This window comes from Schistocerca cancellata, chromosome 3 (genome assembly GCF_023864275.1).
Source record: "Schistocerca cancellata isolate TAMUIC-IGC-003103 chromosome 3, iqSchCanc2.1, whole genome shotgun sequence".
Taxonomy (NCBI): Eukaryota; Metazoa; Arthropoda; class Insecta; order Orthoptera; family Acrididae; genus Schistocerca; species Schistocerca cancellata.
This window is the reverse complement of record NC_064628.1, coordinates 480,278,748-480,293,013: the sequence shown is the minus strand read 5'-3', so window position 1 is coordinate 480,293,013 and position 14,266 is coordinate 480,278,748. Positions and strand designations below refer to the sequence as shown.

Genomic DNA, 14,266 nt, shown 5'->3' with positions numbered 1-14,266 from the left:
ATCTGACACATATAGCCAGACGAATAGAGCGAACATGGACCAAGGAATGTCGTTGATGAATTGCAAGACATAAGAAATGAGCGAGATGACGTCCTGAAGGACATTGACGTTGCTATAGGAAACAGGGAGAGGCGACATAGACGCTTTTAAGTGGTAATGTCTAAAGGAGGCATTTATCCTACAGTAGACAAGAATTTGTTATTTATGATCTTGCAAAGTGTTAGGTTATTAGGAAACTTTTAAATAATGTATTTTAACCCCTCAGAAAATATATTTTCACACTCAGGGGAGTAATTACGGTCACTTTCGGAACCACATCGCAAATCGTAAAGATATTGACAACAGAAGGTAGTTTACGGTATACTTCAATAGAAGACATTGGCCAAAGACGTATCTAAGGGAAGCTACACGAAGGTCATCCCGCATTCCACTTTTGTCTGCCATGGCTAAGGGTCATGATCTAGTCAAATTTCAAAACAGTATTATTACCAGGTTTTCGCCAAGGGCAACGTGGGGCACAGCGCTGATGTCTGGTTGGGCCAGCTATGGTGCTTGGAATGTAGTGGGTTGCCAACTGCAAAATGAACTGTAACTTCTTGTATTCTCACAACCACCCCGCACGTAATGCGAGCAACCTTCTATGTTTTCAAGCTCCCAATGACATATACGGTATGTGATGTGCATTGATGAAACTAATTCATTGTTTGTTGCTGAATGCAGACTGTGTCGTTTTGTAAATTGTGTTGTAGAATCAGAAATTATTCAAGAGCTTAACCAAAATTATCCCTTGGCACCTTAAGGATGGAGACTCCTTGCGTTTCTTCCATGCAATCGACATTTTGATTCCCTTACCGGCCGGAAATAAAAATAAGTCCACGAAGAATATGCATTGATTTTCCATTCTACAATTCGACATATTCTTACCTGAAGAGGCTCTGCAACTATCAACAACAGCTAGACGTTCCAACAAGTGAGTGTGCAGTCGTGACAACTGTCGCAGTCTTTGCTAAACACTTCTGTGTAACCTTCTTTTTGGGTCATCAGTTTCCTGACTGGACTGATGCTGCCCATCGCGAATTCCTCTCATGTGCCAGCCTCTTCACTTGAGAGTAGCACTTCCAACCTTTGCAATATTTTCTGTATGTATTCCAGTCTTTGTCTTCCTCTACAGATTTTATCCTCTACAGCTCCCTCTAGTGCTATGGAAGTTATTCTCTGATGTCTTAACTTATGTCTATCATCCTGTGCCTCCTTTATTTCAGTGTTTCTCATGTATTCGCTTCCCTCGCCGATTGTGCGGAGAACCTCCTCATTCCTTACCTTGACAGTCCACCTAATTTTCAACGTTCTTCTGTAGCGTCACATCTCAAATGCTTCGATTCTCTTCTGTTCCGGTTTTTTCACAGTCCGTGTTTCACAACCATACGATGCTGTGCTCGAAACGTGCGTTCTCAGAAATTTTTTCCTCAGATTATGGCCTATGTTTGATATTAGTAGACATCTCTTGGCCAGGAATAACCTCTTCGCCCTTACTAGTCTGCTTTTTATTTCCTCCTTGCTCGGTCAGTCGTGGGTTATTTTGCTGCATAGGTAACTTCGTCTACTTCGTGATCACCAGGCTTGATATTTCTCATTGTTCTCATTTCTGCTACTTCTCAGTACTTTCGCCTTTATTCGATTTACACTCAATCCGTATTTTGTATTTGTTAGACTGTTCATTCCTTCAGAGGAACCTGCAATTTTTCTTCATTTTCATTGGAGATACCGATGTCATCAGCAAATCTGATCACTGATATCCGTTCACCTTGAATTTCAATTCTACTCTTGAACCTTTCTTTTATTTCCGTCATTATTTCTTCGAGCAGTAAGAGCGGTAGACTACATGCCTGTCCTACGCCCTTTTTAATCCGAGCTCTTTATTCTTGGTCTTCCAGTCGTATTGTTCCCTCTTGGCTCTTATACATATTGCATATTGCCCTTCTTCCCATATAGCTTACCTCTATTTTTCTCATAATTTAGAACATCTTACACCATTTTAGGCTGCCGAACGCTTTTTCCAGGTCGACAAATCCTATGAACGTGTCTTGAGTTTTCTTTAGTCTTGCTTTCATTATCAATCGCAATGTCAGTAATACCTCTCTGGTGCCTTTACCTTCCTTAAAAACAAACTGATTGTCATATGACACATCGATTCTTCTGTATATCTGTATATTATTCTTGTCATAAACTTGGATGCATGAACTGTTAGGTTTATAGTGCGATAATTTTCGCACTTTTTGCCTTTTGCAAGCTTCGAAATTGTGTGGATAATGTTTTTCTGAAAGCCTGGTTGTAGATCTCCTGTCTCTTACAGTCTGCACACCAACGTGAACAGTCGTTTTGTTGCCACTGCTCCCAGTGACTTTAGAAATTCTGATCGGGTGTCATCCATCCCTTCTGCCTTATTTGGTCTTAAGTCAGTCAAAGTTCTGTAAAATTCTGGTTTTAATACTGGATCACCTATCTCCTCGCTGTCGACTCCTGTTATTCCTTCTGTCTCGTCATAAGTCAAGTTGTTTTGCTCATAGAGGCCTTCAGTTTACTCTTCCCACCTTTCCGCTCTCTCTTCTGCATTTGACACTGGAATTCCCGTTGTGCTCTTTGGGTTACGGTCTTTGCTTTTTTTAATTTCACCGAGGTTTGTTTTGACTTTTCTATGTGCTGAGTCAGTCCGTCCAACAAGCATTCGTTTTAGATTTCTTCACATTTTTAATGCAGGTGCTTAGCCTTAGCTTCCCTACGATTCCTATTTATTTCAGACCTAAGCGGCTCGTAGTTCTGTATTCCTGAATTTCCCTGAACATTTATTCTTGCTGAGTAGTTCTTAAACTTAAGCCTACTCTTCATAATTACTAAATTGTGATGTGAGTCTGTATTTGCACCTGGGTACCCCTCACAATACATCTGATTCCGAAATCTCTGATCGCGATGTAACCTAACTGAAATTTTCCCTCATATTTCGTCCTTTTCCAGATATATCTCTTTCTCTTGCGATTACGTAACGAAGTATTTGTTGTGGAACTGATTTAGTCCCTTTCTTTTCTCGTTCCTACTATCAAGTCCATTTTCTTCAGTAACCATTGCTTTTAATCCTTTCCTTGAAACCACTTTCCAGTTCTCCATAACTATTAGATTTTTATCTCCCGTTACACACTTAATTTCTCGTTCAATAGACTCATATACATTCTCTATCTCTTCACCGTCTGCTTGCGACGGTGGCATGCATACCTGAAATATTGTTGCCGGTGATGGTTTGCTGTCAGTTATGATGGGAACAAACATATCATTGAATTTTTCACAGTAACTCTTTGGCCTTCGTTCTCATTCATAACTACTCCCGTTACACCATTTTTTCCTGCTGTTGATATTAGCCTATATTCATCTGACTAGAAATCCTTGTCTCCATTCAATTTAACTTCAGTGACCCTACCGTATCTAGACTGAGCCTTAGCATTTCCCTTTTGAGATTTCTTTCTGACATTCCATGCCCCGACTCGTAGAACGTTATCCTTTCGTTGCTTATTCTGTCCTTCTCTCATGGTCACCTCCCCTTTGGCAGACCACTCCCGGAGTTCCGAACGGAGGACTAGTCAGGAATCTTTTGCGGATGAATAGATCATCATGACACTTTTTCAATTACAGGCACCTGTCTTGTGGATACACATTATGTGTCTTTAATTCAGTGGTTGCAATTTCGCTCTACATCCTCATTCCATTGGTCATTGGTGATTCTCCCTTCTTTTAGGGGCAGATTCCCACGTCAATGGCAATACAGTGCACTGAATTTCTATCCGCTGCTCCGTCCTCGTTGTCAAAGTCATTTTCAGAACAATGGTGACTCTTTACGCTGGAAATCTTCGGCCGCCATTGCTGATGATTTTGATTCACGATTTAATCAGCGGGGAGTTGGGAAGCCGGGACCTTGGACGCTCTGATTAGTAGTGAAAGACGCCAACCGTAGCCCATGGCTGACCTATTTAAGCTCTTTTAAACAAGAGGTGTAGTGAAATAAGTATGTAAAAACGACAATAAAATTGGTGATATTCCCGAGCGTGGAATGAAGAGTTTGGACTCTCGAAACATTTCTATTGGATGCCACTTCTGAGGTAGGACGTACTCATTTACTTCTTAATCCTCCTAAGGGAAGGAATTCCATGGGTGTGTGGTACTGCACATGATGTTATAAATAACGCAACATTAATTAAAAATTAATCACAGACCACCAGCAGGAAGGAAAAATTCAGATCACCTCATGATATCTTACGAAATGATGATAAACGATATGCTCGGCATCGGGCTTTTCAGTGATTAATGGCAAATTACATGAATGGTGTCGGCATTAGTCGATAGAAACATGTTGGAAGAAAATATGGCGAATTGACGTAGCGAAAGACTTTATTACGGGTGGACTAGTAAGGTTTGCAAATTAGAGCCGACCCGAAAGATTTTTACGGTTTTGTTGAGAAATAAGTATCCCCTACATGTGGTGTCCGAGGTGTTGTGATTCTAAGCAATGGTTATCTCGATTTCTGATGATCATTTCCGTGTTTATTTGCTACGACATGCGGAAAATACTTTTCGAATCACTTTTATTTTGAGATCCCTGTATTTTTGAATCTGCAACTTCGGTGAACTCTTGGCATGACTCCGATATTTTTATTTTTGCATATAGAATATAAGATTTAAAAAATTACAAGATAGTATTATGATATTATACTTTTATTCGTTGTCAGATGTGCGTATTATAATAACAAAAATCGTAAAACACACGGAGCAAATAAAATGGAATGCGCAGTGGTAAATTCTACTGCGCGAATAGAATTTATATTAAATTTGAGAAAATGGACCACAATAGAGGGTTCATGCAGTTTCCTGCAAATTAAAAGCTTACAGAATGCTTGTCTGGTGAAGAGTTCGCAATGCTTTGTATGGTCCTTCTGCCGCGTCCTGTCAGCCTTTTGCCTGCCCAGCGTCTTTCTTGTCGTGGCCAACAGAAAATTGTTTCTTGGTGCTCTTAGATTGTTTTGCTCTGTTCGGCAGAACCCAGGAGAATATGGAACTGCTTTCGTCTTCTCCCAGAAAGATTTTATTGATGTGAATAGCCCAGTTGTAAGAATACATTTGTGAAAAACTATTAAGAGAAACTTCCTGGCAGATTAAAACTGTGTGCCCGACCGAGACTCGAACTCGGGACCTTTGCCTTTCGCGGGAAAGTGCTCTACCATCTGAGCTACCGAAGCACGACTCACGCCCGGTACTCACAGCTTTACTTCTGCCAGTATCTCGTCTCCTACCTTCCAAACGTTACAGAAGCTCTCCTGCGAACCTTGCAGAAATTAAGAGAATTTTGAGAACAGGCAATTGCAGCTGACTGAAGAATGATTCTGCTGGCTCCAGCGCACATTTCGAGTAAGAACTCGAAGGCAAGATAATAGGAATTAGGGGTCGTATGGAGGCATAGAGACAACTGTTTTCTGTCGTGCCATTTGCGAATGGAATAGGAAAGAAAATGACTAGTAGTGGCGCATGGCACTCTCGCCATACACTACACGGTGGTTTGCGGAGTGTGTATGTAAATATAGATGTAGAATATCAGAAGGTCCCATTCAGTTGCTGCCATACGCGAAAGTCTCTACAGATGGTAGCTGACGGGAAACTGATCTGCGTAATAGCTCGCAACTCAAATACACGAGGAAGCAAAAGGCCCGATGCTACCGTAACAATTCGATACAGAACATCGATAACCTTGTTCACTGTGTGACTCATATACTACTCAGTTATTAACAATACTGGGAAGCACTAAGAGCAGCATGGCTTAGCTTGCAACTTCAGTATGCTCATGTTTTGCGGTTGTTATGATATCTGTGATTAATTGTAACACTGGTAGAATTTTATTTGTGCGTTTTTTGTACAAATCTTACTCCCAATATCCTTTTTCTATTGTTACAAATATTCACAAATAGCATAAAAAACTTAAGCAAGTATTTTCGTTGAAATGCACGTTATTGTGCATTTGTTTACTTCCCAATACATAGAGGTATATCCATATTTTCTTGCATTAATTGCTCTTGCGAAGTAACATACACATTTTCTGGAGTTATTAATGACACAGTTTTAGTACGTCGTGTCCCACAGCTTGAAGATACACTTTTCAGATTTTCGCCTCTAGCCGGCCTTATAACAGAAGTTTAATGTATTTTCTAATGGTGGCATTCCCTTTTTATGTTCTGCAGTCGTACTCGGGGATAACAAATATTACTCCGGAAAATTCATGTCTTTTTTTTTTTATGGGAAAACATTTTCTAAAGTACAAAATGGTTATGTACCCAGGGACGAACATTCGATTGAAATTTAAAAGCGTTGCAATCGAGAAAATATTGTCATTACTAGGTTTTGTAGTCTATGTGTTACACTGCTGCTCTACTACACACCAATTACCAGTAAGTGAAATCAAATTAAGCAGACGTATTATGAAAACTCAGTTAGAAGTTTAATACTTTTTGAAATGGAAACTATAGGAAACTGACATATAATTAATATTTTTTTAAAAAAAGATAAAATTGTTGAGACATTAAAGAGACGCACATTTTTTCCAAGCTTCACAGGTTCCGTGGTAAAAGACCGTTTTCTGTCTGCAGGTACAAGAGTTGCTAGACAGAAAGTACGGCGTAACTGTCCACGTGTTAAGTAATTACTTCCAATAACTTACAGCAGTTTAGTCAACATAAAATTTTGTGCCTGAAGAGTTAAGAATGTATTCCAAGTAGCTTTAAGGGGACTGGTTCTTGAAAAATTTGTCAGTTTCACGGATAATGTAGTTCAAAGAATAAAATTCGTAAGCCCATGTAATGCTTACCGTCTTTTAAGAGACCTTCTGTGAACAATTTGATGTATGAACCACAGCTTTTCGTCTCACACATTTTTCTGAATTGTATTTTGTGCTGCAAGTGAAATAAAACATGTTAATTGTTTATGTACAGCACAGATGCAGAAATCTAGAAATAAAAACAAAGTAGAAGCTCGACTTTTTCCTGTAAGTTGTTTACACTATTATGTTTAAAACAGGCTTTTAAAAATATGTTGCTGTCGTACATTATGGTTCAAACAAATTTTTAATGATGATTACCAAAATTCCAGTAATTAGCTCATAGTTTTTCTTTAAAAAGTCTTTAATCTTCAAATTTAAGTCATAAGAATAGTCTGCTTTCAGTTAAGTGTTTTAAAACAGTATGCAACATTTCAGGCCTCAGTCTGTAGCAGTTTTTCACCATTGCGTACGAGAACATCGAAAAAGTGAACTTCCGGGAAATTCAAGTTAAAGCTTGTTTCTACACCTTTTCAGCACAAAAATAACGAACTCCCGAAACATATTAATCTTGTTTCTGGTGTTGTCCTCCATCCCTTTTCTTTTTCAGACTACTTCTTCTTATTCTTGCTTCTCCGATGGCTTCCAACTCTAATTTCTCTGCTTTTAAGAGTCTTCAGCGGTCAATGGTAAATGAAGTTCTTTGCATATTTAGTCCACCAAGCGCTCCCATGAATTCCATAACCTTAAACGTTGACACTGACCATCACTGGAATATGGCAGAGCATCCAGCTCATCTATTTCCAAAGTACTTAGTCCTACCAGAACAGGTTTTTGTGTACATTCCCATACATAGTTGTAGAAGTTCTCATTTGGGCTGAGCTGATTTGGGGGAAGAGACCAAACAGCGACGTCATCGGTCTCATTAGAGAATAAAAAGTCGTAAGAAACAAACAAGTGAAAACAAAACCCTTTTTGTAGCAGAGCAGTCAGCGTGACATGGGGCTGTCGTGATGTGTGCAAAAACTTTTAAATTCCTTTAATTTTGGGGCTTTCTTCAGTACAGTCTCCTCGAAATAAACTATTTATTGTTCAGAAAACTAAGGAATTTTTAAGACAAAAATTTAAAAATCGGTTTTTTTGACACTTATTCACGTACTAGTCCACTTAATATATTGTGTAGCACTTAAATGTGTAGAACGCGAAATATTTACAAATTCTGCACAACGAACAACCTCATGTTTAACAAAATGGTGGAAACCGCTTATGGTGGTCCGATGTGCGCTTTCCTTTTTGTGGTTCTAAAATTAGTCACTAGACTGATATATCGACCAAAAAACATCGTGTGTTCTTATATACTCTATCTACTAGGTCCAACACTCTCCCGTACTCATTGAAAGCCTGCTTGTACCGTAAATAGGTACTGTATGTATATCAGTTAACTGACGCAGCTAATTTGAATTATCATCACGCACGAGAAGGATAACTCAGCAGTTATGTTTGAATCACCGTAGCTGCCTTTGGTGGTTAAGTATTTTATCTCAGTAGTGAAAATTTCGTTTCTAAGCTGCTCGTAATAAGATGTCCTCGACCTCATTACGAGAGTCACCTATTTTTAGAATTTTAATGTGTGAATCAGTGAGTCCTAGATGTGAGTTCTTCCTGTTGTTGCAGCGAGACAGTAACGAGAGGCGCGCGCCGTGTGCTCTGTCCTCAGGAAGCGTTTGACAGGTGCTGCCTGTTTTCACCGTCCGATGCAAGCTTTTCCTGCCGCCAGATGCTGTCGCCCGGCGGCGGCTACGGCGGCTCTCAGTTCTGCGAGCAGAACGGCTTCTGCCAGGCCACGCCAGCGCCGCAGCAGCACAACATGTTCCCCAGCATGAGCGTCAACGTCTCCATGAACATGACCATGCACGGCTACCCGCCGCCCGACAACATGGGCTGTTCACAGGTGAGACCGCAGCCTCATCTCCAAACACTACCTAGTTGTGTTGCTTCCATGACGCCTAATGAAGGGGGCATACAGTGTACATTATATTTATTTAGGAGCACACGGACTGTTTTCATTTAGTTCAGTTGTGTTTACAGTTTACATTACTGTTGGTGAAAACTGGAACACCAGGAAGGAGACATATTATTAAAATAGAATTTATTTCACAGATTAGGTACATGAGAATGCACGAATGATCAGAATTACAGAACTATACATGAAATTTGAGAATGACAATTCAGTATGGAATGAGTCGACTCATAATGCAGTCAGAGCCTCTGGAATGTGCCGCTGAGGAGCACGCTGGCATACAGTTTGTAGGCGCATCCACGTATCAACGACAGTGTTTGTAGAAGGACCAAAACGAAGAAATTACCGATCGATCATATCGCAAACATGTTTGATTGGCGATATTTCAGGCGAACGTGCAGGCCAGGGAAGTAACTGTACCAGTCGTTTTTCTAAGGTTTGCACATTCCTTGAGATATGCGGCCAGACATTGTCCTGCTGGAATATGCCGTGTGGAGGAGTAGTGTCTCGGGCTTTAAAACGTACCCAATGCAGCAGTTCCTGTTCAGATTGTCCTCAATACAGAGGAGTAGAGTTCGCGTGTTTTAGCCAAAGGAATCCGAAACCATCAACTTGGCTTGTGTCCGCTATGCCGCTCAAAATGCAGCCTGCCCGACTGTGTTCTCCACGGCAGCGTGTAGTAAGTATGTAGTTACCAATGTAAGATAAGTTGAAGAGTATTCGTTCAAAAGCAATACAGTTTGACACCCAGCACGCCAGCGATGGCATTGACGTGCCCAGGATCGCCTGAAGGGTTACTGGTTTTTGTTCTTTGGAAGCCGACGCAGTGGCTTGTTTGTCTTCACACCAGCCTCAACGTACGGCGTTGAACCATCAACGCAGACATGTCGACACGTGTTTCAGTGCGCCAACGTTAGGCTAATATTCTGGACGTAGCTGTTTTGTTGTTTACGATTGCGCGGTCGAAGCGGCGGTCATCCATCGCGGTGATCACGTTACTTTGTCCAGTACCTGCCCATCGCTGTCTATCACCTCTTCCTAACCACTGATTCCACACATGCGTCACGGTTGCACCAGAGTGCCGCGTTAGAACCGCGCCGTCACGGTACTAAAAACCCGTTTCCCGGGGACGAGTCATTCTGCCTCGTTCGAACTCAACCACATGCAGACACTGCACCCTTTGCTATTAACGAAAATTCTGTCACCAACTTTCTCTTCCGAATGCGAAAATATTATGTTGAGCCCAACCTACATAGGTAGGAATGATCATCAAAATAAAATAAGAGAAGCCAGAGTTCGAACAGAAAGGTTTAGGTGTTCATTTTTCCCGGGAATGGAATGGTAGAGATAGTATGATTGTGGTCCGATGAACCCTCTGCGAAGCACTTAAATGTGAATTGCAGAGTAATCATGTAGGTGTAGATGTAGATGTAGATGTAGATGTAGAAGGCACACTGGCACATGCTTGGACGTTTCCACTTGGTTTGATGGCTCTACACCGAATGTGACCAGGCTGGTCACACAAATGAAAGCTCAGCTGCGCCTACTTGCACGCCATCTCTCTACAGTCTTAATCACTTGTTATGGTTCCCCTGTTCTTCATATCCTTCGATTCTGGAGTGATTCAGACCATTCCTCCTGGGTGTTGCAATTTTCACAAACAGTAGGGTACTTTATTTGGAATCGATTTCGAAGCCTTTTAGGCGGTCATCTTCAGACACTTAGGCAAAGTTAACGAAATGAAATATACATGAAAAGGTATCTTCCCGCTCTACCACAGAATCCTCTAACGTAGTATACCGTGCATGCCATTTATCACGACGAGCCGAAATAACCTTTCGTCCGCAAGCAAAAGAAAATACTTATGAAACAAACGTTCTTTGGTTACGAAGATGTGAGCAGAGGCACTCTGTTTATAAATATCATCCTGTATTTTTTATTCGGTAATCGGCTTTCTCTCCTCAAGAACCACTCAAGAATATATCACAATGTCCCGTAAACACGATGCAGGTAAACATAACATAACTGACTTTGACCATTAAACTTACAAGATATCTTTGCTACTCGAATAACGTTCATTCATTACTAAGTAAAGCAGCCTGTCTCAAGTTATTAGTGACAAATAAAAAAATTAATTTTAATTTCATTATGGAAAGCCGTTGTAAAAATGACGAGAAATTTAGTGCGGTCTGCAGTAGACAAAACTGCGAATTAATAGGGACCACATTAAAATAATCGTTTGTGAAAATATCATTTCAGTATAAATAGAGAATTACTCAGCGAGTGAGTTGAATATATGCAGTAAACTGAAATAAAGGGGCGCTCAAATTTTGTAAAAAAGAAAAGAGTGTTCAAACACTGCAATTATCAACATTGTGTTCGTAAGAATTCCGTAATATCATTTCGCAATTGTAACATTTTGTCTAACAGAGCAGAGAAGGTGTAAATAAATTGTTGGTGGTGTAACACCCCTTTAGTTGTCTAGACTGATATTGGAAAAATCAAGAAGAAAAGAGGAAAGGTCTGTGATTACCATCGCTTCCGCGCGTTGCTCAATTGCAGGTTGTGTGGCAAGCAAAGAGAGTGTACCCTGACTGGATTTATTGCTGCTGTTGGTTCAAAAATGGTTCAAATGGCTCTGAGCACTATGGGACTTAACATCTCAGGTCATCAGTCACCTAGAACTTAGAACTACTTAAACCTAACTAACCTAAGGACATCACACACATCCATGCCCGAGGCAGGATTCGAACCTGCGACCGTAGCGGACGCGTGGTTCCAGACTGTAGCGCCTAGAACCGCTCGGCCACTCCGGCCGGCCACAGTTTGCACGAACGGTAACCATTTTCGAATAAAAAATTAGTACGCAGACCCAATGGTTTTGGGCTATTAGTGCCTTATTTATAAACGCAGAGAGCAAACTGATCTTATTTATAAATGTCTGATGAAACCATGAAACTAAATGTGTACTTAACGTGGGACTGAACTTCAGCTATGGCGACTAAAAGACGTTCTGTATAAAATAAGACATCAGAGGAGCAGAATGTGATATTTCGTAAGTAATCTTACGCTGCTTAGTTTGCAAACTGTTCAGTCGTTCTATTAATCTATAGTCGTCACATTAATGACGCAAAATTAATAATATACTAACACCTATATAATGAATAATTTGTTCACATTATATTCGAATGTAGGAGCAGAGGTATATTCTGAGGTTGTTTTGAAGGATTTTACCTCTGAGACAGAAAATACCATTTTATACTGTCGCATTCCTCATGTTGTTACTTAATCTCTATACCAGAGAAATACATGTTTCATTGGAGGAGCCTCAACATTAATTACCACTACCCATCGTCTATGTAATAATGAGAAGAAATGAGTTTTTCAATTTTTTATTAGCATTGGCATTTGTCAGGCAACTATTATTAATATGTATCTCGCCAAGCAGTCCATTTACGAAAAATATACATAGGGATAAATGATTAACAAATGGTACCTCTACGAAAGAGAATTGAATAATAAATAAATAAAAATACAGTATTCTGAAAGAGAGGGTCACTTGCCATAGAACGATAGACAGACTACGAGTAATGTGACAAGAGGAAACCTCGTCTTAACAAATGCAAAGAGCACAAAAAAAATTGATCTATTGTGACAAGTACATGAATTTGACAAGTTGAATCTCTTCCCTCGTTGCGAAAATGGCATATTTATTGTTTCTTCAGTCCTATGGAGAACAGATGACTTGAAAATTTACCATTATTTTATTGCATTGACTTAATCGTTGTCATTCGTTGCCTGATTATACCCAAAAAAGTAAACCATAACAATGGCGACATTTCTTAAAGCACTCCACTGTAATTATTTTCATGGCAGAGTTCTATTTCATCTTCCAGTTTTTCGCTTAAGAAATTAAAATGAGCATGTGCTGATGTTTCGATATGAGAAATGCTGATGTTCCCCGGAATCCTCTTTATTTTTACTTAATTTTCGTAATTATGTCTTTATTTACTGGCGAGGCGTTTTAGTGCCATTTTGGGTTTTGAGACTCTCCGCTACCTTCATGGAATCGGTTAAATTCACCATAATGTTCGGTGTTGGATTTGTTATATTTAACTGCGCTTTTCTAGTTGTGATGTCTTCTACATAACGCGTTGTTGGTTCATAACCAGACAATGTTCAACTGTAAATTTTCTGCAGGTTTATATTCTGCACGTCCAATTTTCCCGTGAGCTATGGTCTTCGAACCGCCAGCGAAAATGTGCATACATTCTGAAAACTCTTTTTTCAAATTTAAAGTTATTCGAATTTTTGTGTTGGGTGATATTGTCGAAATCTGAGAATTTTCATTCAAAGGTCACTGTGGGAATGAATTCCGTTAGTCTGAAACAATTTTTCTTTAAATTAACCTTGTTATATTAATGGCACATATCATTTCCAAAGAACGTAGCACAAAGAGGTAGATATGTTTCGTACATGAGTCGAAGAATTGGCGCGCGACGGTATTTACGAGTGGTGGCTTAGTCGGAAACTGTTGGGGTGATCAATACAGCAGCTTTCACGAAGTTACACTGCTTGTGACGTGTGCTGCTGCCATAGCAACGTTTGCAAGATGGCCGCCGGTACAATATGTCGGGGAGTCAGACAAAATTCTATGACTAAAGACTTAATAAATATAACTAGACCGCTCACTGGTACTACTATAACTTTCCCATACAGAATGCCGCCATCTGCATGGTAACTTCGTAAAAGATGTGAAATATCTGATGAAACATTATATACACGTTCACTTAACGGACGCAAACGTTTATAACGACTCCGTATCCCTGGTAGAAAGAAGTGTGAAAATGAAACCGGTATTTCAAGTTATATCGAAGATTCCAGTTATTAAAGTTCAAGCTACTAAAAATAGGATAAAATTGTGGAAAGGAAGGTAGATAAAATCGTGCCGTAAAAATATAAATTAAGCACTTGAAAATAAGCTCGAGAGACAAACCTAGGGGATGTGCCAGCAAATATTAAACGAGAACTGAAAGTGAGAGTATTAGTAGTAAATGACAAAAGAATTTCACTGTCTGCTGCCTCGTAAGTTTCAAACAACTTTGTTGAATCAATAACTTGCCTCATTTTCGCTTCTACTTTTAAGAAAAGAAACGCACACTCTTGAATAGATATCTACGACTTTCCATCTTTTGATGCAGTCCTAATGTAGAAAACTAGCAATTACATTCATTTAAGGCAAACGTGACTGGTCAGTAGGAGTTGTGAAGTAACGTTATTTTATTTTCTTCTTCTGTTTCCTTGTCTTGTCTGTCATACCCTTCAAATCACTAGACCACTATTCGTATTTTTCCCTGTAAATGACAGCTTCAGTTCGGGAAAACTTGTCTCCTTTCTCCGCT

General features: G+C 39.8%; 1 protein-coding gene across 1 annotated transcript in view; it reads left to right on the top strand.

The window, feature by feature from the left end:
• The window catches only part of LOC126176372 (protein glass-like), a 109,609-nt gene that overhangs the window by 53,874 nt on the left and 41,469 nt on the right, over positions 1–14,266 (top strand). Inside the window, exon 4 of the mRNA XM_049923528.1 lies at positions 8,519–8,795. Within this exon, the coding sequence (XP_049779485.1) occupies positions 8,519–8,795 (277 nt within the window). The remainder of the gene's footprint in view (positions 1–8,518; positions 8,796–14,266) is intronic.